Here is a 27,150-nt window from a genome sequence, read left to right on the forward strand (position 1 = left end):
CCAGTCAGTGAGTCCATCATAGAAGGAAATTAGATTACTCTGTCATGACTTGTTTGCTACAAACCTATGCTGGCTCTGGTTAATTACGGTATTCTTATTCAAGTAGTTATATACATGTTGTTTAAAGATCTTTCCTTGTAAAGAAGTAAGGCTCACTGGCCTGTAATTTCCTGGCTCCATTTTCTTTCCTTTTTTGAAGAAAGGGAAAACAGTTGCTTTTATACAATCTTCCGGGACTTCTCCTGTTCTGGAGGAATTTTCAAAGATTCTGGCTAGTGGTTCTGCAATTTCCCCTGTTAACTCCTTCATTACCCTAGGATGTAATTCATCTGTAGCAGGAGATATAAATTTATATAAATTAGCTAAGTGTTCCCTCACCATCTCTCTGTTTATAGATAGTGTGGAATATTTTATTCATCCATGGCACCGTGAAGATCAAGTTGATGTTACAATTGCAAATAGGAATTTAAAAGTTCGGCCTATGTCATCTCTGACATTGATCTGAGTGTCGAGTCAAACTTGGCAATGAAAATGTATGGGATGGTGCATTCAGATGCCATCCGTGTGATGGTGCCCTACGTTTTTTATTGACTGAGGGCTCATTCAGACACCCTATTTTTGCCTACGAGTGCTATCTGTGTTTACCATGGATAGCACTCGCACCTGCGATAGTCTATGGGGCCATGCATATATCTGATTTTTTTCCTCAGATGTAGTGGTCCGTGTAAAACATTAAAGACAGGTCCAATATTCTGAGGGTCGGATGAAAAACAACAATGCAAGTCAATGGGTCCGTGAAAAAAAGTGGACCGCATTCGGATGGCGTCTGAGCGTAGTGCGATTTTCAGAATTCAGAAGTGTGAGAAACCTTTTTTTCTTATCATTGAATAAAACTGCTGAAATTCTGATGAAAATCACTGATGACACTTGATCCGCTTTTCTCAGATGTACCAAAAACAAAACAAAAAACCTGAGGTGTGAATGAGGCCTTACTAGTGCAGGAATGGGGTCTTCGCTCCAGTCTTCGTCCGCTCCTGCGTGTTGCTACGGACCTCTGACCTGCTGGACACATAGTGACTGTGCCTTATACAATTAGGAAGGACAGTATTTTTCTTCCTTGGGTGAAGGAATGCCAAATGTGCATAGGGCCATTATATCTGACAATGGTCAGGGTGTCGTCCATGCCCAGTGCATTGCTCCTGATCTAGGCGCTGAAATTGTCACTGCCCTCGTCCAAGCTGCTGTCACCCGGAAAGCCCCAGCATTGTTACTTAAGAGCCGGCCTTCCAGGGCGATGGAAAGGGTTAAAGATCGGACTGACAGCAGTGGATGAGGGAGTGATGTGCAGATGCCGGGACGGATGGAGACTGAGCAGTGTGTGTTCGGGCAGCCGCCAGCAGGAGGCGCTCGCCCCTACGTTCGGCTGCTGGAATCGTTGCTGTTCGGCTTCTCACTCACACCCCAGTTTCCAGCTGAGAGCTCTGCCTGTGTGACTGATCCAGCCTACCGAGGGGCTGGAGATGGCCAGACTGACGGAGAGAGAGGCGAGGAGGCAGCAGCATCCCCCGCAGCAGCAGCAGCAGCCCCGAGCCTGCCCCATGAGCGGCCCCGAGCCCCCTGCTCAGCAGTCAGACAGCATGAAGGACCTGGACGCCATCAAATTGTTCGTGGGGCAAATCCCTCGCAACCTGGAGGAGAAGGACCTGAAGCCTCTCTTCGAGCAGTTCGGCAAGATCTATGAGCTGACAGTGCTGAAGGACCGATACACGGGCATGCACAAAGGTGAGGACTGCCCTGTACCCACTTCACACACCTGCTGCCCTCATGTATCCTTGTATCCAGGGGCGTGCATACCTCGTGAGGGGCATACATACCTGGTGGCACATCCAGGGGCATACATACCTGGTGGCACATCCAGGGGCATACATACCTGGTGGCACATCCAGGGGCATACATACCTGACGGTACATCCATGGGCATACATACCTGGTGGTACATCCAGGGGCATACATTTCTGGTGGCACATCCAGGGGCATACATACCTGGTGGCACATCAGGGGCATACATACCTGACGGTACATCCATGGGCATACATACCTGGTGGCACATCCAGGGGCATACATACCTGGTGGCACATCCAGGGGCATACATACCTGGTGGCACATCCAGGGGCATACATACCTGGTGGCACATCCAGGGGCATTCCTACCTGGTGGCACATCCAGGGGCGTGCATACCTCGTGAGGGGCATACATACCTGACGGTACATCCAGGGGCATACATACCTGGTGGCACATCCAGGGGCATACATACCTGGTGGTACATCCAGGGGCATACATATCTGGTGGCACATCCAGGGGCATACATACCTGACGGTACATCCATGGGCATACATACCTGGTGGCACATCCAGGGGCATACATACCTGGTGGCACATCCAGGGGCATACATACCTGGTGGTACATCCAGGGGCATACATATCTGGTGGCACATCCAGGGGCATACATATCTGGTGGCACATCCAGGGGCATACATATCTGGTGGCACATCCAGGGGCATACATATCTGGTGGCACATCCAGGGGCATACATATCTGGTGGCACATCCAGGGGCATACATACCTGGTGGCACATCCAGGGGCATACATACCTGGTGGTACATCCAGGGGCATACATATCTGGTGGTACATCCAGGGGCATACATATCTGGTGGTACATCCAGGGGCATACATATCTGGTGGCACATCCAGGGGCATACATACCTTACGGTTCATCCATGGGCATACAGACCTGGTGGCACATCCAGGGGCATACATACCTGATGGTACATAAAGGGGCATACATATCTGGTGGCACATCCAGGAACATACATATCTGGTGGCACATCCAGGGGCATACCTACCTGACGGTACATCCATGGGCATACATACCTGGTGGCACATCCATGGGCATACATACCTGGTGGTACATCCAGGGGCATACATACCTGGTGGTACATCCAGGGGCATACATACCTGGTGGCACATCCAGGGGCATACATACCTGGTGGCACATCCAGGGGCATACATACCTGGTGGCACATCCAGGGATATACATACCTGGTGGCACATCAATGGGCATACATACCTGGTGGCACATCCAGGGGCATACATACCTGGTGGTACATCCAGGGGCATGCATATCTGGTGGTACATCCATGGGCATGCATACCTGACGGTACATCCATGGGCATACATACCTGGTGGCACATCCAGGGGCATGCATACCTGGTGGCACATCCAGGGGCATACATACCTGGTGGCACATCCAGGGGCATACATACCTGATGGTACATCCATGGGTATACATACCTGGTGGCACATCCAGGGGCATACATACCTGGTGGCACATCCAGGGACATACATACCTGATGGTACATCCTTGGGCATACATACCTGACGGTACATCCATGGGTATACATACCTGGTGGCACATCCAGGGGCAAACATACCTGGTGGCACATCCAGGGGCATACATACCTGGTGGCACATCCAGGGGCATACATACCTGGTGGCACATCCAGGGGCCAACATACCTGGTGGCACATCCAGGGGCATACATACCTGGTGGCACATCCAGGGGCATACATATGTGGTGGTACATCCAGGGGCCTGCATACCAGGTGGTACATCCAGGGGCCTGCATACCAGGTGGTACATCCAGGGGCATGCATACCTGGTGGTACATCCAGGGGCATACATACCTGGTGGTACATCCAGGGGCAATCATATCTGGTGGCACATCCAGGGGCATACATACCTGGCGGCACATCCAGGGGCATGCATACCTGTCGGTACATCCAGGGGCAGTACATACCTGGTGGTACATCCAGGGGCATACATACCTGTTGGTACATCCAGGGGCATGCATACCTGGTGATACATCCAGGGGCAGTACATACCAGGTGGTACATCCAGGAGCATACATACCTGGTGGTACATCCAGGGGCATACATATCTGGTGGTACATCCATGGGCAGTACATACTTGGTGGTACATCCATGGGCAGTCATACTTGGTGGCACATCCAGGGGCAGCCATATCTGGTGGCAATCCATGGGCAGTACATACCTGGTGGCACATCCATGGGCATACATACCTAGTGATACATCCATGGGCATACATACCTGGTGGTACATCCAGAGGCAGTCATATCTGAAGGTACATTCAGGTGCAGTCATACCTGGTGGTGCATCCAGGGGCAATCACACCTGGTGGTACATCCAGGGGCAGCATACCTGGTGGCACATACAGGGGCAGTCATATCTGGTGGTATCTCCAGGGGCAGTCATATCTGGTGGTACATCCATGGGCAGTACATACCTGGTGGTACATCCAGTGGCAGTCATATCTGGTGGTACATCCAGGGGCAGTCATACCTGGTGGCACATCCAGGGGCAGTCATATTTAGTGGTACATCCAGGGGCAGTCATACCTGGTGGTACATCCAGGGGCAGTCATATCTGGTGGTAAATCCAGGGGCAGTACATATCTGGTGGCACATCCAGGGACAGTCATATCTGGTGGTACATCCAGGTGCAGCCATATCTGGTGGTACATCCAGGGGCAATCATACCTGGTGGTACATCTAGGGGCATACATACCCGGTGGTACATCCATAGGCAGTCATACCTGGTGGCACATCTATGGGCAGTAAATACCTGGTGGTACATCCAGGGGCAGTCATATCTGGTGGTACATCCAGGGGCAATCATACCTGGTGGTACATCCAGGGGCATACATACCCGGTGCTACATCCATAGGCAGTCATACCTGGTGGCACATCCATGGGCAGTACATACCTGGTGGTACATCTAGGGGCATACATACCTAGCGGTACATCCAGGGGCAGTCATATCTGGTCGCACATCCAGGGGCATTTATACTTGGTGGCACATCCAGTGGAAGTCATATCTGGTGGTACATCCATGGCAGTACATACCTGGTGGCACATTCAGGGGCAGTCATATCTGGTGGTACATCCAGGGGCAGTCATATTTGGAGGTACATCCAGGGGTAGTCATACCTGGTGGTACATCCAGGGGCAGTCATACCTGGTTTCACATTCAGGGACAGTCATACCTAGTGGCACATCCAGGGGAAGTCATATCTGGTGGTACATCCAGGGGCAGTAAATATCTGGTGGTACATCCGGGACAGTCATACCCGGTGGCACATCCAGGGGCAGTCATATCCAGTGCCACATCCAGGTGCAGTCATACCCGGTGGCACATCCAGTGGTAGTCATATCTGGTGGTACATCCAGGGGCAGTCATAACTGGTGATACATCCAGAGGCAGTCACACCCTCTGGAATCTTTTGAGTCAGTCATACCTGGTGGCACCTCCATGACAGGCGTACTTGGTTTTACAGTGAGGGGCAATCACCTGGTAGTACATGCAGAGATATTCATACCTTGTTCATTCAGGGGCATATAAATCTGGATGTAAATTCATTATCATTTATATTTGATGATACATCCAGGAGCAATTATATCTAATAAAACACCCAGGAGCATTCATACCTAGTAACATATTCTAGTAAAATATCTGGCAGCATTTATACTTCGTGGTCTATCCAGCGTCAACTATACCTGCTAAAATATGTAGGTGCATTCATAGCTTAAGAGGCACCTTATCATAGATCCAGGGGCTTTCATCCCCAGCAGTGTACCCTGACCAAACACGCCTTACATATGAGTAACATATTCTTCTCGGGATCACATATTCTGTGTGGACACTCCCTGCTCCTTGGGTGAATCTTTAGTAGCTGCCTACCATACTTTTTATTATCATTATGCACCCACTCTTGTACAAAGCTGGCCAACTTGTAAAATCGCACCTTCACCTTTTCATTCATTTACCATTCCGAATGGTGAAAATGTGAGTAATATTTCGGAAGCTGCCATCTTTCCATTCTGTCATCCATACACCCCTCCGTGTTTAGCGTTTCTGATTCTGTACAGAAGGACTGCCCCTTCCGCCCACATAATTATCTGTTGATTTTTCTGTCATTTCCATATATTGTAGAGATGTTTATAATGTGTAATATCTGTATGTATACCCCGGTCTTCACATATCAATCTAACCCCACTTTTACCTATACACTGTGTCCCAAGTCTTCCATTTGCCTAAACTTATGAGATGAGACTGAATTATCTTGAATAGTTCATCCCGTTCCCTGATTTCCTCTATGTATGTCGCTGCCTTCTTCCCCCCGATACCTACATGATCATACAGTATGTGCTGAGCCCAGGGCTGGCCCACCTCTCCATGTACGTTTCCTCCATCTACACACTAACCATTCAAGCAGCAATTTCCCCTAATCTGTGCACACATGCCAATATGAACAGCAGCTTACTTGATTTCTTTATGAGTGTATTCCACAAATTGGTGGAAATCCTGAATATACTCTTGTATTGGTTAACCATTTGTTGAGAACGCCTGTATTTTCCTATGGTTGAGATTATTGCTAGTAACCTGTAATTCATTCACTTTTATTGTAAGTTTATTATGTATTTAGATTCCTATTATGTGTGGTTTTATGGCTTTGCTGTTACTTGATGATATTATTACATATGAAATACATACCCTGAAGCGCACTTGGGTTATTCAGCAGGACAAGGATCCAAAACACACCAGCAAGTCCGCCTCGTAAGGGTGGGGCTTTTATTTTAAACATAATGAATTTACTGTAATTTATTCCATTTTCCATGCCTAGTAACCTCACAGAAGCTGCACCAGAGTAAAGTGTAAGTTTAACTAAACAGTTCCCCGGTACTTGTCGTACTTTTAAGTTGATGTGTTGGAAGCAGGAAAACGGGTAAACGTAAGGATCTGAGACAAGGGCCAAATTGTGAAGGCTAAACGACTGGTCAGAGCATTTCCTAAAGGCTATTTTGGCATCGGGTGCTCCTGTTGTGTAGTGGCTAGTACTTGCCAAAAGTGGCCTAATAAAGGGCAACTGTTGAACCATTAACAGGGTCCCATAAGAGCTACTCATACACATTGCTGATCGTTAGGGCAGGCTAGGAGAAAAGTGGTTGTGATTGTGTAGTGGAAGCGTTACTTTTGCCTCATGGATTGGTTTTATTAGAATGATGTACGGATCTTTGAATTGCTTTAAGAGTGCCGAGTACCTTTTTTGCTATATTTAAGGATTGGAACTCTTCAAGTATATTTTTACCTCGTTTAGACACCACCAACATGCATTATTTGAGGAATGCAAGCTGGTGGAGACACTAAGGCATTGGGAAACCCTTTGTCCTGCCATTCAGGTGGAACGTTCTTTGGCACATATACCACCCACTTCCTAACCATTGTTGCAGGCCAAGTATGTCTTTTCATGACTAAGGTATTCCCTTATGGTTTGGGTTAGAAATAAGGCTTCTGGCCACAATGCAAAAAAATGTTCAGGAATGTTTTATGCAATATTAGAAAGAGTTCAAGTTGTTGACTAGGCCTTCAAATCTCACTCTGATCAAGCATCTGTAGAATGTGCTGGAAAGCATGTCTGATCCATGGAGGCCCAATCTGCCAACTAACTGAACTTTTAGGATCTGCTGTTAATGTCTTGTTTCCATATACCTCCTTCAGAGGTACAGTCCATGCCTCGATGGGTCCCAGCTGTCTTGTTGGTACAAGGAGGACCTAACGTTATGGCTCATCAGTGTATTATCTATCTTTTTAGACCCTCTCTCCCATGACACACTTGCTTGATTCTAACCCGTCACTTGCAGTATTTTTACTCCATCCATCAGTGTTGATAGAACAAAGCCTTAAAGATTTATTTCCCTTTATTTTACTAATCAATAACTCGTTCTTTCCCTACCTCCTCACTGCTGTCGTCAGGTATACACTACTCTTTTCCTAATAAGACTGCTGAGTTCATATAGGTTGATTTAGGGCAGTTTTCATACTCAGATGCTTATTTTGCTGTGATTTTCTTCAGTAATTCAAGAATATATTGCATTTTTCTCATTCCATGCTCTAGGTGTGGCAAATGCACCATCCTAGCTGTCATATGCCTTCTCCCGTTATTGTGTTACTCTACTCACTAAATGATCATTTTCCCATGACTCATTTTTCATGCACATTTTAGTTACCCTAAAATTAACCGCAGTTGTGGAGACTTCACCTCGCATCCCTCCATGAGCGTTCTAATATTTCCTCCTATCACAAAGCTCGTCCAAAAAGTATAAAAATGACTAATGAAGGAAAACCCAGCAAAAATGCTTGAATTGCATTGTCCTCAATGTGATTTCCCTGGGCAAGAGTGAAGTAATGCTATAATAGTATACATTGCTTCGAATAGAGATGCCAATTATCAGTAATTATCATTAACAGCTAATTACCTCTAATTGTTACATCAATGGACAGCGTTATTGCCTCCAAGTTGTCTTCTTACTTCACCTCATCCACCTTGGCCACTTAGTGTTTCCATGCTATGGTATATAATATATATCTAATCTCTGCATCAGGCAAATCGTGTTACTGGACTTTCACTGGCCAATTAAACCAAAGGTGGAGGGTTACCGGACTGCATAGCGAACCAGTCGTGGGTGTTATAAAGTATTCTAAGTTACTGAGATAATGACTTTTGGCTTTTCACTGGCTGTAAGCCATAATCATCAACATTAACAGAAATAAACACGTGAAATAGATCACTCTATATAATATATGAGTGTTACTTTTTGTATTGAAGAACTGAAATAAATTAACTTTTTGATGATATTCTAATTTTGTGAGATGCACCTGTATTTACTGACTTACTGCAGGGTATTTGTTCATTGTTTTTATCATAGGTTTTGACTTTTTTTTTTTTTTTAAGTCAGCCATTGTGGACAGAGTTTAGAGTGATTCCATCATTTGCAATTTTTCAAAATGTTTCAAATGTTGTCTCTAATGTTCTCCGGTCCACATTGTAGTAACTTTATGAATGATTGTGATTTTGGCCCATTTTTGCAACATTTTCGCAGATCGCAGACACGCAACTGTTTTCAAAGAAAATATTCTTCAATACATATATAGATTAGATACTGTAGATATAAATAGATGGATATGAAGATGTCAGTGAGATATATAATTCTTACAGTGCTTGTGTAGCTTACTGAACATGTATTTGCTAAATAAATACATATTTGGAAAAAAAGTGCCCTGGTATCTCCCAAAATTTTATTAACCAGCAGAGGGAAAGCGGACACCTGTGTGCTGATGTTTATAGCCTGGGAAGGGGGCAATACCCATAGAGCTTCACAGGCTATTAATAGAAGCTCACAGCTGTATACTTAGCCTTTGCTGGCTATTAAAATGGGGGACCTAGGGTCCCCCTAAAATTAATAAACAGCAAAGGCTAGGCAGACAGCTGCGGGCTGATATTAATAGTCAAGGAAGGGGCCATGGATATTGGCCTCCCACACTAAAAACATCAACACTCAGCCACCCCAGAAAAGGTGCATCCATAAGATGTGCCAATTCTGGTGCTTAGCCTCGCTCTTCCCACTTGCCCTGGTGCATTAGCCATAATCATATTGTAAATAAAAAACACCCTGAATAAAATCCTTTAATCCTTTATTTGAAATAACACTGATGCCTTTTTTTTTATTAAACCTAAAAAAGCTAAATTATACTCGCCTTGACACGTAAATCACTGAAGCCCATGTCACATGTGAAAGAATTAAAATAAACAATCACATCCCTCACCTGTCCCCGATGTGAAGATAATCCTCTGATGCTCATGTCCCCTGTAAAAGAGTAAAAAAATGTTCTTTACCACTCTGATGAGAAAATAATAATCCATTTGTCCCTTGATGAGTCTAGAAAGTAATTATGCCCCTGTGTGCATGTTTGACAGCCACAATAACCCGTGTGTCCCTGTAAAAATAAAGCTACTTAAGTGCACAGTATGATTTGCTCACAGCTCCACTATGCGCAGTATAATGGGCCCACAGCCAGCATAGTAATATCCACTACTCTGCCCCTTACAAAGAAAAATGCCTCTTTTGTGCCCTCTACATGGTAAATATACCCCTTAAAAATATTAATGCCCTGTGCAAGGGCCCAAGAAAACATAGCCAACATTTTGCCCACTAGAAAATAATTATGCACCCTGTGCAAGTTTGACAGTCCGAATACCCTGTGTGTCTAAAAATAATGCTTCTTCAGTGCCTACTTAACATTCCATAATGTCCCCCCATTTACATTTGTAGCATCCTTTGAATCCCCCCTCACAGTTATGATGGGCCCACAGCTCCCCTATGCACACTATGATGGGCCCACAGATGCCTTATGCACAGTATGATGATCCCACAGCTCCCCTATGCACAGTATGATTGGCCCACAGCTTCCCTATGCACTGTACGATGGGCCCACAGCTTCCCTATGCACTGTACGATGGGCCCACATCCCCCTATGCACAGTACCATGGGCCCACAGCTCCCCTATGCACAGTACCATGGGCCCACAGCTCCCCTATGCACAGTATTATGGGTCCACAGCTTCCCTATGTGCAGTATGATGGGGCCACAGCTCCCCTATACACAGTATGACGAGCCCACAGCTCCCCTATACACAATACGATGGGCCCACAGCATCCCTTCGCACAGTACGATGGTCCCACATTCCCCTATGACAGTATGATAGGCTTACCACTCCCCTATGCATAGTACGATGGGCCCACAGCTCCCCTATGCACAGTATGATGGGCCCACAGCTCCCCTATGCACAGTATGATGGGCCCACAGGTTCTTTATGCACAGTATGATGGACCCACACCGGGTGGGAATGCCTCAGTGAGCCGTCCAGGGTAACCTCTCCCTCTGGCTTCTCTGACAGCTATGTTAGTGCCAACAGTATTAACTGTTCTATGGTGTATACAGAAGCAATGCTACATTTCTAGTATTGATGATAATTTTTGCTCCCTGTGACCGTCTTCTACCCCTGTGACCGTCTTCTACCCTGCAGAACCTCTAGTTTATTCCTTTCACCTTTCTTTAGCTCTCATTGTCTTGTTTTATTCCCTATCTCTCTATAGTTACATGATTTCTCCTCTTTCATCTCCTTACTGAAAAAGCTCCTAGTCACTGCTATTTCCTGCTGCCTTTCAAATAAATGGCCTCCATTTACTTCTTCACATTCAGTAGTTTTCGCCAAAGCTGGCAGTAGACCTGATCATTTTACAAGCATTTCATTTGGCTAAAAAAAGAGAAACTTTAATCTTTTTTAAAATAATTTTTACAAGGTGTTAATCTCTTAGATTGTTTTATTTTTATTTGCAAATTTATTTGAATGGTTCACTTAAAATTAGTCTATAGAACTCTGGAAACATATTGGATCTAAAGAGAAAATTGAATTATCGACGTAGGGCCCATTCACACGTCAGTATTTCTTGTACGAGCTCCGTCTGTGTTTTTTTTTATGAATAGAACTCGTACCTATGGTACACAGTCCGTGTATTCTTGTGGAATGAGTAATCCGCAAAAATAGCTAAAGAAAGTGGTCTTTAAAACTTAACCTTTACAGTTTAGTTAATTAAAAAGAGGAAAACACCTCTCTAAAAACAAGTGTGAATATCCCAAAACACCATATCAATAAAGCCAATGAAAAAGCTCCCTGTTTGGGAAACCTTGCTTATAAGCATATTAATAGGAAATATAAATGGAATAATTTTTGTCTTCCTTTACAGCAATTAAATCACTCAAAAGGATTTTCCTGTTAAAGGGGAGGTTATTTTATGCAGAAATCACGTATAAAATTATGGAGAAAAAAGGAACGATCTCACCGTTTGTCGGTGTTCACTTTCTTAGAGTTCTTTTCTCCCATAACCAAAAGGAGTCTGGAGTCCAGTCTTTTTTCTCCCTGTCAGTCCCTATTATTATGGCTGACCCTGGTCCCCAAAGACTCCTGCCCTTACAAGGACAGTGCACAGTTAGCCCTGCTTCCTAGCCAGCCCTGGCTTTATTAATATGGTGTTTTGGGATATTCACACTTGTTTTTAGAGAGGTGTTTTCCTCTTTTTAATGAACTAAACAGTAACGGTTAAGATTTAAAAACCACTTTGTTAGCTATTTTTGCATTTGTCTTGTAGTAATTGTGGTGAATAGGATTCTTAAGAAATTCTTTGGCTAATTTTCGAATGAGTAATCCGCACAAAATCATGGAGACTTGTTCGATATTGATCAGAGTCTCCACTTAAACTCATCAATGGGTCCATGAAAAAATTGGACAAAACTACAAAACTGCAATGCCATCCGTGTGCTGTGAGTTTATCACAGATATGAGAAGTTTGGGAAAACCCCATCCTATTTTCTGTTTATTCGAGAAAGACTTAGGCCGGGGTCACACTAAACGACGAGAAATACGGTACTTATTTTACCTGCGTAATACGGAGAAATGTTCCCTAAACAGTGATCCGTATGCCATCCGTTGTCAAGGTGTGGCTGTGTATTTTGCACATGTAAGCATCCATATGACATCCGTATGCCGAGATTTTCTCGCAGGCTTGCAAAATGGACATATAATGGAGCCCAATGACAGGTTAAAACACAAACGAAAGAATAGATATATACACATAGAATACATGTATATATACATATATATACATACAGTATATATATATATATATATATATATATATATATATATATATACACAGTATATATACTGTATATATATATACACACATGTCATTGAGACACATGTATATACAGTCATATGTTAAAGTTTGGGCACCCCTATTAATGTTAACCTTTTTTCTTTATAACAATTTTGGTTTTTGCAACAGCTTTTTCAGTTTCATATATCTAATAACTGATGGACTCAGTTATATTTCTGGATTCAAATGAGGTTTATTGTACTAACAGAAAATGTGCAATCTGCTTTTAAACAAAATTTGACCGGTGCAAAAGTATGGGCACCTTAACATAAAAGTGACATTAATATTTCGTAGATCCTCCTTTTGCAAAAATAACAGCCTCTAGTCGCTTCCTGTAGCTATTAATGAGTTCCTGGATGAAGGTATTTATGACCATTCCTGTTTACAAAACAATTCCAGTTCAGTTAAGTTTGATGGTCGCCGAGCATGGACAGCCTGCTTCAAATCATCCACAGATGTTCAATGATATTCAGGTCTGGGGACTGGGATTGCCATTCCAGAACATTGTAATTGTTCCTCTGCATGAATGCCTGAGTAGATTTGAAGCGGTGTTTTGGATCATTGTCTTGCTGAAATATCCATCCCCTGTGTAACTTCAACTTCGTCACTGATTCTTGCACATTATTGTCAAGAATCTGTTGATACTAAGTTGAATCCATGCAACCCTCAACTTTAAAAAGATTCCCGGTGCCGACATTGGCCACACAGCCCCAAAGCACGATGGAACCTCCACCAAATTTTACTGTGGGTAGCAAGTGTTTTTCTTGGAATGCTGTGTTTTTTAGCCTCCATGCATAATGCCTTTTTCTATGACCAAACAACTCAATCTTTGTTTCATCAGTCCACAGGACCTTCTTCCAAAATGTAACTGGCTTGTCCAAATGTGCTTTTGCATACCTCAGGCGACTCTGTTTGTGGCGTGCTTGCAGAAACGGCTTCTTTCGCATCACTCTCCCATACAGCTTCTCCTTGTGCAAAGTGCGCTGTATTGTTGACCGATGCACAGTGACACCATCTGCGGCAAGATGATGCTGCAGGTCTTTGGAGGTGGTCTGTGGATTGTCCTTGACTGTTCTCACCATTCTTCTTCTCTGCCTTTCTGATATTTTTCTTGGCCTGCCACTTCTGGGCTTAACAAGAACTGTACCTGTGTTCTTCCATTTCCTTACTATGTTCCTCACAGTGGAAACTGACAGGTTAAATCTCTGAGACTTTTTGTATCCTTCCCCTGAAAAGCTATGTTGAATAATCTTTGTTTTCAGATCATTTGAGAGTTGTTTTGAGGAGCCCATGATGCCACTCTTCATAGGAGAATCAAATAGGAGAACTACTTGCAAGTGGCCACCTTAAATACCTTTTCTCATGATTTGATACACCTGGCTATGAAGTTCAAAGCTCAATGAGGTTACAAAACCAATTTAGTGCTTCAGGAAGTCAGTAAAAAGTAGTTAGGAGTGTTCAAATCAAGAAAATGATAAGGGTGCCCATATTTTTGCACCGGTCAAATTTTGTTTAAATGCAGATTGCACATTTTCTGTTAGTACAATAAACCTCATTTGAATCCAGAAATATAACTGAGTCCATCAGTTATTAGATATATGAAACTGAAATAGCTGTTGCAAAAACCAAAATTGTTATAAAGAAAAAAGGTTAACATTAATAGGGGTGCCCAAACTTTAACATATGACTGTATAAATGTATATACATTTCATAGAGTTCTACATAGCAGAATAGCAGCTAATTCAATTGCCGGCTTCTGTAAAAACAATACAAAACCCGACATGAAATGACATATGGTTTTACATACAGTAAACCATTTCATCTGATTTAGTTTTTTAAATGTCCCTGACTAATAATTAGATTAGGAATTGTGTGTAAAATTTGGGACGTCTAGGTGTTAAATTAAGGGGTTAATTCGTTGGAAAAAAATGCGTGGGCTCCCGCGGTAAAATCACAACCAGAGAGGTAAAGCAGGTGAGTGAGGGGAGATTTTACTAGCCTTGAGAGGGACCATTGTTTTTGGCCCCCCCCTGCTACAAAAATCTGCCCCTAGACTCCCAAGAAAAGGCGCATCTATATGATGCACCTTTTCTGGCACTTATCCTCTCTATTTCCATTGCCCTGTAGAGGTGGCTAATGGGTTAATATTAATGGGTTAATGTCATCTTGCAATTGGAAGGTGACATTAAGCCGATTAATAATGGAGAGGTGTCAATAAGACATCGATCCATTATTAACCCGAGACTATTAAAGGGTTAAAAAAAACAGACATTAATGAAAAATTATTTGAGAAATTGCACGACAAATTTATGGTCCATTTTCTCCTGTTACCCTTGTTAAAATAAAAAAGTTTGGGTCTAATGTAAATTTTTTGTGAAAAAAGTAAAATATTAATTTTTTGCATCCACATTGCTTTAGTTCTCGTGAATAACCTGAAGGGTTAAACTTCTTGAATGTGGTTTTTAGCACTTTGAGGGGTGCAGTTTTTTAGAATGGTGTCACTTTAGGGTTTTTTTCTGTCAAATTGAGCCCCCAAACTAACCTTCAGATGTGAGATGGTCCCTAAAAAAATGGTTTTGTAAATTTTGTTTGAAAAATGAGAAATCACTGGTCAGCTTTGAACCCTAGCAAAAAAAATTGTGTTTCCAAAACTCTGCTGATGTAAAGTTGACATGTGGGAAATGTTTTTTATTAACTATTTTGTGTGACACCACTCTCTGATTTAAGGGCACAAAAATTAAAACTTTGAAAATTGCAAAATTTTCCACATTTTTGCCAAATTTCCATTTTGTTTTTTTGTTTTTTTTCTTCATAATTAAACTCAAGTCATATCAAAGACATTTTACCAGTAACACGAAATACAATATGTCACAAAAAAAACAATCTCAGAATCAGTGGGACACGTTGAAGCGTTCCAGAGCTATAACCTCAAAGTGACAGTGGTCAGAGTTGTAAAAATTGGCTGTGTCATTAAGTACAAAATTGGCTCTGTCACTAAGGGGTTAAGACTGGTGTTGTACACCAGTCTTAATGAAGGGTCTTGCTCTAGTATGAGGTGCCAAATGGAATAAGAGGCACGTGTCACTTAAAGGGGTATTCTCAAATTGCTTTAGTTAGTTAGACCATGAAAATAAGCAAGTTTGCAACATGCTTGCTTTTCCTTTAGTGTACAGCTTGCTGGTTACAATGATGAGAGCTGCCTTCAGCACCCAGCGCCTGGAAACAGCTAACTGTACTGCTTTTCTCAGGCACCGGTACATGTCGCACGGGCACGCGGACAGCAAATGGATACAAACTTACGTACATACAGATGGTACCCAGACCACCAGTACTATTTTTCCAGTACAGGAATCACAAGGACGAGTGAAGGAGGCCTTAATCAGGAGAAGGTAGTGCTGGGCAGGGAGAAGAGCTGGAGTGACAGAGGCTTCAGAGATACAGCCTCATTTGCATATCAGTTCAAACGCTGATTTCTCTCTAAAGGGGGTTTTACACATAGAGATATCGCTAGCAATATCGCTAAAGCATCACCGATTTGGTGACGTAGCAGCGATATCGCTATGAGTGATACTTACCTCCGACCGGCTCCCCCGCTGTCTGTCGTTGATCGCGCGAGATTGCGCAGCTCCATTTCTCGTCGGGCGCTTCCTGCTGGGCTTCCTGTGGTGCCGACGAGCGACGTGTGGAGGCGGGTGGGAGGACGTCAGGATCGCCGCGTCTGAAAGGTAAGTATCGTCCGCTGTATCGCTGCTGCATCGCTGTGAGATCTGCCTGTGTGGCAGCTCACTAGCGACCATTTAGCGATGCACCAGCGATCCTGACCGGATCGTATCATGGTCGGGATCGCTGGTGCATCGCTAAATGTAAAAGGGCCTTAAGGCCTGTTTCATACATTAGTTGTCTGGCGTGAGTCAAAATCCGTCTTGACGGAACAACGGATCCGTAAAAAATAGTGAAAAACTGATGCAACGGATCAGAGTTTTTTGATGGATCCATCTAGCGTATCCTCGGAAAAAACGGATCCGTTTAATCAGTTGCATTTGGTTTTTTTCATCGAGTTCTTCTGTCTTTTCGAAGGATCTGTCGAAGCTGCAGATTTTGGAATTTAAAGGAACACGATTCTGGAGAGAGAGAGAGTGCGAGAGAGAGGGAGAGAGAGAGATTTTGGGGGTTTTGGGGTTAAATTTAATGAGTGGAAAGTTTTCCGTTTATGCTTAGTTTAAAAAAACGGAATTCGTCAATGGATTCCTTCATATGACGGACGGGGACGAATCTGTCACGCATAGGCGTCCATTCTACCAGACGACGGACAGCGACAGATCCGTCACCATCCGCCTTTTCGACACAGACACAAAACGTTCCTATGGACGTTTTTGCCGCCAGATGGACAGCAATTCTATGACAGATCCGACGGACGCAACGGAAGGCCATCCGTCACAATCCGCCGCCAATACAAGTCTACGGGGAAAAAGACGGATCCACCAGGCAAATCCGTCAGATCCGTTTTTTTCCCCAAACGGAGGATTTTGACTGATGCCAAAAAACAGAAGTGCGAAACAGGCCTAACTGAGTAATGGACCGGCCATGTACTGTAAGTGAATTGGTGGAATTGACTTTGAAAGGGCCTAATGTGCATGTACCGTTACCATAAATAGTTTTGGGGGTTTAAATTCTGATGACAAATTAAAGGGTAGCTGCACTTGTCTTTAAAAAATATTCTGCAGCATTTCTTATGCTGATTAATACTCGTGGGGGATGGGACCTGACATTTATAGGGAATTCTTAATGCTGAAGTTATTGCTTTTGAAGGATCAATAATTTCATTGAATTAGATCTTATAGCTTCTGGCACTGTTGTATAGCCATCTGTGGGAAGAGTCTGAAGGTTTGTTAATAATGGCACTGCAAAAGATTAGTCATTACAAATGACAGTCACATATAAAGTAAGTACTCCCCTGAAATAGCAGATCAAAAAGGTCACAAACTGAGCAAAAAAATGGATGTGGATTTTAAGTGAATCCTCAGTTAAATGTGTTTTTCTCTTTTTGGGGAAATCATCAGTACTTGTATGCGTTAGAGTAAAATCCACAGTAATAAAAAAATCGGAATAAGTTGATGAGTTGCATATTTAAAATCCACATCGCAGGGCAATTTCTGAACAGATTTTTTACACGCAATGTAGATGAGATTTTGTAAAATCTCATCCACGTTGCTGGTACAGTACACCTGGAAAATCCACCGGATATTCTCCCCATGTGAACGTACCCTTAAAAGTCTGCTATAAAAAGGACCTCCAAGGAATTTGGTGAGCACATCACTAAAGTGTTCTTTTCCAAAATGTAGTGTATTGACAGAATGACATTTTAGGCATTGTGTAAGTGTTAGCAATCACTGTCTCCATACAGTAAGAGGTGGTGTAATATATAATTAGCTGATGGTGTCGTGTGTGGCTGAGATGTCCCATTATATGACTAGATCAATAGATATCACAAGGTGAGACTTGCCTGCAGATATCCAGCGGACGTGCACACATACATGCCAGCAATCAATAAAACCAAAGGAGAAATAATATCTGGAAATATCCTTCTGTTCCTTCCCGTTTTACCATCAGACACATTTTAATGTCTCATTGGGCCTGAGACCTTAGAAGTGAATCCCCTAAAATCAGCTTTTGTCTAATGTTTGTGTCAACTACAGGTTTGTGTAACAGATGTAATAGCAGGCAATTAGTGTGGCCCAAATACTAGACCTTTGGGAATAGCTACCGTAAATGTTGTGAAATCTGGATTACAGTCTATATACATTGTGCTACACATCTGCGATCATATTAGTTCCCACTGCTATGATGACCACCTACTATAGGAAACCCGGCTTGCCAATTCATATGGAATACCCTCATTTGACCTATTGTCTTTCTATTTCTAGGTTTAAGAGACTTACACCCCTCCCCCCAGACAGCTCATTTTTATAGCTATCGGCATTGACTATGCTGTATTCCATGCCCTCATATAAATGATTGAGTGATCACGTGATTTTTGCTTGTGCTAAGTCCACCAGAGCATTACATGCTCTTTATTAGAGGAGGGGGAAGACCCCATCTATTGATTAAAAAAACATGGTGCAAATTATAACCTCGGCATTCATAACTGAGTTAAAGTAACACAGATGAATAAACACGATAAGACGACTATCCACATATTATCTGTATGTTTAAAGTGACTTCCATTGGTGACATGGCAGATGTGTAGCAGGTAGTCCAGTTGTGTCTAGACCCGTGCCAGCATATCCGCTCATAGAGACTCCACTGTTTCAGTGATGCGTTCTCAGATCAATTCAGCAATTTTGCATTAGCCTTCATGATCACCACATCTAACACCCGGCAACTTCTCTCTGTGGGGCTACTGTATATCAAGGACCCACCAGAGTATCTGCTCCCCAGCCACAGGATCTGCGCAGCCTGAGAAACGCATCACTGAGACAGTGGAATCTCTATCAGCGGATATGCTGGCACGGGTCTGGACACAACTGGACTACCGGCTACACATCCGCCGTGTCACCAGTGGAAGTCACTTTGAACATCTATAGTCTATAGGTGTAACTTAGTGTGTCTTTTCATGTGAATACATCTATGTTATGTTCTCGGTTATGAATACCAAGGCTATCATTATGCACCATCCTTTTTGAATCCCTATGTATAAAGCGGTTGATTTTGTGAGGCAACACTTTTAATAAAAAGTATTGTCCATTACTAGTTTAGGAAAAAAAAAATAATATTCTATACTGTGTTTTTATGTCTTTTTACCCTGTGTGTACATAGTCTAATACATGTTTCCGATAAATAACTATGGGTTCTTTGTGACTTTGCGACCATTAATAATTGTTTCACAAGTGGTAATATTAAAAGTATGTTTTCCAAGAACTCTCGTAGACATATGGATTTATTTAAGGAGGACTTATTAGCGAGATGCATGTCTGGGTGCATTCACATAAGAACTTGGTGAAAAATATTCAATGTCCTCCATTCATCCAACAGACAGCAAACTAGTGTCCTTCTATTTCTGATTACATCTACATACTTTTACAGTATAGTATATATAAAATAACCAAAGGTGACTACGCAGTGATCCATTAAAAAAGTATGTTGTGCAGTATATTTTTTTTGTGACATCGATGTAAGTCTATACAGTCCTGATGTTCAAAGACATCTGCTGGATGTATACAAATGGAAATCCTCCCAACATATACCGTACCTCCAACATACAGTGCAACATACTTTAGCCAAACTTTAGCAATCCTGTTAAGTATTGTATATACTCGAGTATAAGCCGACCCGAGTACAAGCCGAGGCACCTAATTTTGCCACAGAAAAACTGGGAAAACCTATTGACTCAAGTATAAGACTAGGGTGTGAAATGCAGCAGCTACTGGTAAAATTCAAAAATAAAAATAGATACCAATAAAAATAAATTAATTGAGACATCAGTAGGTTAAAATGTTTTTAAATATCCATATTGAATCAGGAGCCCCATATAATGTTCCATACAGTTCATAATGGGCCCCATGAGATGCGCCATACAAAAATATGCCCCATATAATGCTCCATAAAGTTCATGATGGGTCCCATAAGATGCTCCATACAAAAATATGCCCCATATAATGCTCCATAAAGGTTAATGTTGGCCCCATAAGATGCTCCATATTAAAATATGCCCCCTATAATGCTGCACAAAAAAATGTGCTGAATATGCTGGTATGTTAGGATTTCTTGACGTTCTAATCTGTCAGGAGGCCTCCCGAATGTTTTACAAAGGGAGAAACCTGTTCTAAGCTATGATAGGGTTGTGGTGTTGTTTCCTTTGTTGCTGCCTGCTTAAGATTGGTAGCATCACAGGGAAAAAAGTACACTCTCCCAGTGAAAAATCTCTGTTAACCCCTTCCCGACCAGTGACACAGCGTATGCGTCTTGAAAGTTGGTGCTAATCCGACCAACGACGCATACGCTGTGTCATGACTTTAAATCCCCCTGCGGGTCGGGTGACCGGGGTCAATGAAGGGTCACCCGAACTGCTGATACAGGGGGCTTTGTACTTCACCACAGGGGGCGTGGCTTCGCTCCCACATAGCTACGATCGCTCTGATTGGCTGTTAAGAGTGAAACAGCCAATCAGAGCGATAGTAATATTTCATCAATGAAAATTGATGAAATATTACAAACCAGCCATGGCCGATGCTGCAGTAGCATCGGACATGGCTGGAGACTGTTATCTGACCCCCCCACACCGGCTGGTGGGAGCGATCAGCCCCCGCCACTGAATGACAGCAGCGATGTGCCGCCGCTGTTATCACCTGCTCCCCCCGCCTTCCCTCCGCTCCCCTCCAGCTTCCAATCACCCCCCCGCCACCCCCCCCAGTACCTGCCAAGTGCTGCTGTCGCTCTCAGTGTCCCGTGGTCCCGGATCATGGGTGCCGCCATCTTGGAAAATGGCAGGCGCATGCGCGGCGCGGCGCTGCAGATTCCATTCATTCATTTTGATCACTGTGATAAACTCTCACAGTGATCAAAATGAAATAAAAACTAAATAAACCCCCTGTTTATCACCCCCATAGGTAGGCACAACTAATAAAATAAAGAAAATATTTTTATTTTTATTTTTCCATTAGGGTTAGGGCTAGGGTTAGGGCTAGGGTTAGGGTTAGGGCTAGGGTTAGAATTAGGGTTAGGGTTGGAAATAGGGTTAGGGTTGGAATTAGGGTTAGGGTGGATTTAGGGTTAGGGTTGGAATTAGGGTTAGGGTTGGAATTAGGGTTAGGGTGGAATTAGGGTTAGGGTGGAATTAGGGTTAGGGTTGGAAAGAGGGTTAGGGTTGGGGTTGGAAAGAGGGTTAGGGTTGGAATTAGGGTTAGGGTTGGAATTAGGGTTAAATTAGGGTTAGGGTTGGAATTAGGGTTAGAATTAGGGTTAGGGTTGGAATTACGGTTAGGGTTGGAATTACGGTTAGGCTTATGGTTAGGGTTGGGATTAGGGTTAGTGGTGTGTTGGAGTTAGGGTTGTGGTTAGGGGTGTGTTGAGGTTAGGGTTGGAGTTAGAATTGAGGGGTTTCCACTGTTTAGGCACATCAGGGGGTCTCCAAATGCGACATGGTGCCACCATTGATTCCAGCCAATTTTGCGTTCAAAAAGTCAAACAGTGCTCCCTCCCTTCCAAGCCCCGCCGTGTGCCCAAACAGTGGTTTACCCCAACATATGGGGTATCAGCGTACTCAGGACAAATTGCACAACAACTTTGAAGGTCTAATTTCTCCTGTTACCCTTGGGAAAATAAAAAATTGGGGGCTAAAATATGATTTTTGCGGAAAAAAAATGATTTTTTTATTTTCACAGCTTTGCGTTATAAACTTCTGTGAAGCACTTGGGGGTTCAAGGTGCTCGCCACACATCTAGATAAGTTCCTTGGGGGTTCTAGTTTCCAAAATGGGGTCACTTGTGGGGGGTTTCCACAGTTTAGTCACATCAGGGGCTCTGCAAAGGCAACATGACGCCCGCAGACCATTCCATCAAGTCGGCATTTCAAACCTCACCACTTCCCTTCCAAGCCCCGACGTGTGCCCAAACAGTGGTCCTCCCTCACATATGGGGTACCAGTGTACTCAGGACAAACTGGACAACAACTTTTGGGGTCCAATTTATCCTATTATCCTTGTGGGAAAAAAAATTGCTGGCTAAAAATAATTTTTTGGAGGAAAAAAATTATTTTTTATTTTCACTGCTCTGCGTTATAAACTTCTGTGAAGCACTTGGGGGTTCAAGGTGCTCACCACACATCTAGATAAGTTCCTTGGGGGGGTCTAGTGTCCAAAATGGGGTCACTTATGGGTTGTTTACACAGTTTAGGTACATCAGGGGCTCTGCAAATGTAACATGACGCCCGCAGACCATTCCATCAAAGTCAGCATTTCAAAATGTCACTACTTCCCTTCCGAGCCCCGATGTGTGCCTAAACCGTAGTTCCCCCCCACATATGGGGTACCAGCGTACTCAGGACAAACTGGACAGCAACTTTAGGGGTCCAATTTATCCTGTTACCCTTGTGAAAATAAAAAATTGCAGACTAAAAAATAATTTTTTGAGGAAAAAAAAATATTTTTTATTTTCACGGCTCTGCGTTATAAACTTCTGTGAAGCACCTGGGGGTTTAAAGTGCTCACTATGCATCTAGATAAGTTCCTTATGGTGTCTAGTTTCCAAGATGGGGTCATTTGTGGGGGAGATCCAAAGTTTAGGCACACAGGGGCTCTCCAAACACGACATGGTGTCCGCTAACGATTGGAGCTAATTTTCCTTTCAAAAAGTCAAATGACGCTCCTTCCCTTCTTAACCCTACCGTGCGCCCAAACAGTGGTTCCCCCCACATATGGGATACCAGTGTACTCAGGACAAACTGGACAACAACTTTTGTGGTCCAATTTCTCATGTTAGCCATGTGAAAATAAAAAATAGCTTGATAAAAAATAATTTTTGAGGAAAAAAAATGATTTTTTTATTTTCACTGCTCTGCGTTATAAACTTTTGTGAAGCACTTGGAGGTTCAAAGTGCTCACTACACATCTAGATAAGTTCCTTAAGGGGTCTAGTTTCCAAAATGGGGTCACTTGTGGGGGAGCTCCATTGTTTAGGCACACAGGGGCTCTCCAAACGCGACATGGTGTCCGATAACGATTGGAGCTAATTTTCCATTCAAAAAGTCAAATGGCACTCCTTCCCTTCCGGGCCCTGCCGTGCACCCAAACAGTGGTTTATGACCACATATGCGGTATCAGTGTACTCAAGAGAAATTGCCCCACAAATTTTAGGTTTTTTACAGATCAATTTGTGAAGCACCTGGGGGTTCAAAGTGATCACTATGCATCTAGATAAGTTCCTTGGGGGGGTCTAGTTTCCAAAATGGGGTCACTTGTGGGGGAGCTCCAATGTTTAGGCGCACAGCGACTCTCCAAACGCGACATGGCAACCGCTAAATATTCCAGCATATTTTCCATTCAAAAAGTCAAATGGTGCTCCTTCCCTTCCGGACCCTGCCGTGTGCCCAAACAGTGGTTTATGATCACATATGAGGTATCGGTGTACTCAGGAGAAATTGCCCAACAAATTTTAGATCAACTTTATCCTGTTGCCCATGTGAAAATGAAAAAAATTGATGCTAAAATAAAATTTTTGTTGGAAAAATTAAAATGTCCATTTTTTCCTTCCACGTTGCTTTAGTTCCTGTGAAGCACCTGAAGGGTTAATAATCTTCTTGAATGTAGTTTTGAGTAGCTTGAGGGGTGCAGTTTTTAGAATGATGTCACTTTTGGGTATTTTCTGCCATATAGACCCCTCAAAGTGACTTCAAATGTGATGTGGTCCCTAAAAAAATGGTTTTGTAAATTTTGTTGTAAAAATGAGAAATCACTGGTCAACTTTTAACCCTTATAACTTCCTAACAAAAAAAAAAATTTTGTTTCCAAAATTGTGCTGATGTAAAGTAGACGTGTGGGAAATGTTATTTATTAACTATTTTGTGTCACATAACTCTCTGGTTTAACAGAATTAAAATTCAAAATTTGAAAATTGCTAAATTTCGCCAAATTTCTGATTTTTTCACAAATAAACACAAAAATTATCGACCTAAATTTACCACTAACATGAAGCCCAATATGTCACGAAAAAACATTCTCAGAATCGCTAGGATGCATTGAAGCGTTCTAGAGTTATTACCTCATAAAGGGACACTGGTCAGAATTGGGCTTAATGAAAATTAACTCATTAGGGGACAAATATATTAACTGATAATATTTCTACAACAATAATATCTCTGCAAATAATTATTATTCCGCTCTGCAGCTGTTAGAGCATCGTTTTTCTAGTTCAAGGTGAAAAATTTGGTGAAAGGTCCTCTTTAAAGATGTAACTGTATTTAACCTCAGGGTTAGATATATGCTTTGTAGTAATTTGTTGAGGACCCATGTGATGTTATTCACTAAGTAAGCAATGCTTACCCCCTTGATATGAAATCAAATTTCTATATTGCTTTAAGCAATTGGGAAGTTACACATGGGGTTAAACCTTTCCTTTAGATACTAATCAGCTGCCAGTTTCTCTGTGCCACATGTGTATGCTCTGCCTTGATTAAAAAGAGGTTATTAAAATGTAGAATAATTGAAATGGTGACAATCCAGCAATAAGAGCCATGAGAGTATCTTAGCCATATGCCCTGAAAGTGATTGTGATATAGGCAAACTATTGACTTTTTATTCTAAAATATACATGGTTTCTATGAGCCGCTTAGACCTGAGTGAGTCAGCTTTTCCATCTCCGGGAAGATGGTATGGATGCTAATGGGTAATGACTGTGCAGTAAGGGGAAAGGAGTTTTATTCAAGCTGGAAGTCTGAATGTTGTACCCCAGAAAGCGTTGTGGTTCTGCAGACTGACAAATGCGCACTTGGGGCTATTTTATACAACTGCTGATTTCACATATGAATCTGTTAGGTGGAAATGTCCCTAACTTGCGAGCGTGATGCGCATCAATACCCGGCACTGCCACCGGCACTCGGGACCTGGAGTGTGCAGCTGCATAGAAATACATGCAGCCGCACACTTTGGTCCTGAGTGCCGGTGGCAGTGCCGGGTATCGATGCGAGAGACTCATGCGAGTTTCTCGCATCACACTCGCAAGTGTGACCCCGGCCTTAATTACCACATTTTGGCTACATTACCGCAATGAGTGTTTGTTGAGTTTTTCTCATTACCGATTATCTGCACCTATTATGTAAATTAAGTTACTTGCATTTTTTAAATATGTTTTTCTTGCTTCTTTGACACTGTGGTTTTTGTGTATTTTTGGTAAGTCATGTTTTAAATATTGCTGCCTTGTTTTGGATATATCCTGCTATTTAACTTCGACAAAACTTTGATAGTCCTTTTTGGTTTGCATGCATTTTTAATATGTTTCCTCAGCATAAACTCATAAAACCTCATGTGCGTTTTTTTTATCTTGAGATTTTACGCATCTAATGCAGTTTTGGGAGGAAAATTAGCACATAAAACTCAGTGTACCTAAACTACAAGAGAAATCGATATGTTGGAGATTTAAAAAAACCATCACAGCTGCTAAAAACACAGTGGATATGAGATTTCTCTAAATCCCATCCACCTTTCTGGAACTGAAAGGTTTTATTTTATTTTTTTTCACAGTGAAAATCTGAAGTGTCAAAAACTCATTGTGGGAACTTAATGTCAATTAAGGTATCCTGATTAGTGATGAGCGAGTATACTCGTTGCTCGGGTTTTCTCGAGCATGCTCGGGTGTCCTCCGAGTATTTTGGCGTGCTCAGAAATTTAGTGTTTGTCGACGACAGGCTGAATACATGTGGGGATTGCCTGTTTGTTAGGAATTCCACACATGTATTCATGCAAATCATGCAGCTACAGAAACTAAATCTCCGAGCACGCCAAAATACTCGGAGAACACCCTAGCATGCTCGGGAAAACCCGAGAAACGAATATACTTGCTCATCACTAATCCTGATCGTTACTAATTATCACCAATCCACTGTATAGATGATAATTATTAAATCAGCGTGGGGCCCACTGTTAGTACTGCCAGAACATGAACCTTCTGACAGCCCCCTCCACCCATTTATCTCCCATTTTTCCTTGGCAGCAATGCAGCCAAGGAGACTTGATTGGAGTGTCAGATTGCAAATGTGTCCTGGCACACCATCGTCACACCAATGCCTGGACCTGCTCCAGCGACACATGCCTCTCTCTATCGCCAGACACTTTCACTCTGCTGGCAGCACTGGTGATGAAGGAGATGTGGTTACCAAAGGCTCTTTCCAGCTTGTAATTCTTGTTTGGATTGGACTTTGTGGTGCCACCCAGCCAGGAAGAATTAGTGTGTGTTGGTTAACAGGAGTAATTGGCTCCATCCTGTGGCCTATGGAGCAGTACCACACCCTACTTAAACTCGGAGCATTATGCTAGGAGTTCCCAGATATCACTTAGTTTCCTCCTAGTTCTCTGGTGCTACTCCTTGTTCTCTGATCCTGACCTAAACACAATTGTTCTGTTATCACTCCTGATGCCTAACTTCACTTTAACTGACTACCTGGTATTTGATGCTGGCTATTTCCCTGATCTGGCTATTTCCCTCTTGATACTGATCTAGCTTTGCTTGGCCATCCTTGCCTCAGGCTCTCTTCTTTGGCCAACAGCTCCTCTGTGTACCGTCTAAAGCAATGGTTCCCAAACTCCAGTCCTTGCGGACCCCAACAGGTCATGTTTTCAGGATTTCCATAGTGTTACACATGTGAGAGAATTCCTGATGCCTTGATGATAGTTCCATCACCTGTGAAATACTAAGGAAATCCTGAAAACATGACATGTTGGGGTCCGCGAGGACTGGAGTTTGGGAAACACTGGT

General features: G+C 42.9%; 1 protein-coding gene across 2 annotated transcripts in view; it reads left to right on the forward strand.

The window, feature by feature from the left end:
- Positions 1 to 1,477: 1,477 nt before the first annotated feature.
- The window catches only part of CELF5 (CUGBP Elav-like family member 5), a 195,236-nt gene continuing 169,563 nt past the window's right edge, over positions 1,478 to 27,150 (forward strand). For both annotated transcript variants that reach the window (XM_073547588.1, XM_073547598.1), the window contains exon 1: positions 1,478 to 1,782. In XM_073547588.1, coding sequence (XP_073403689.1) covers positions 1,521 to 1,782 — 262 coding nt within the window. In that variant the 5' untranslated portion in view covers positions 1,478 to 1,520. The remainder of the gene's footprint in view (positions 1,783 to 27,150) is intronic.

The sequence above is a fragment of the Dendrobates tinctorius genome, unplaced genomic scaffold (assembly GCF_039654945.1).
Source record: "Dendrobates tinctorius isolate UK_male_01 unplaced genomic scaffold, ASM3965494v1 ptg000011l, whole genome shotgun sequence".
NCBI lineage: Eukaryota > Metazoa > Chordata > Amphibia > Anura > Dendrobatidae > Dendrobates > Dendrobates tinctorius.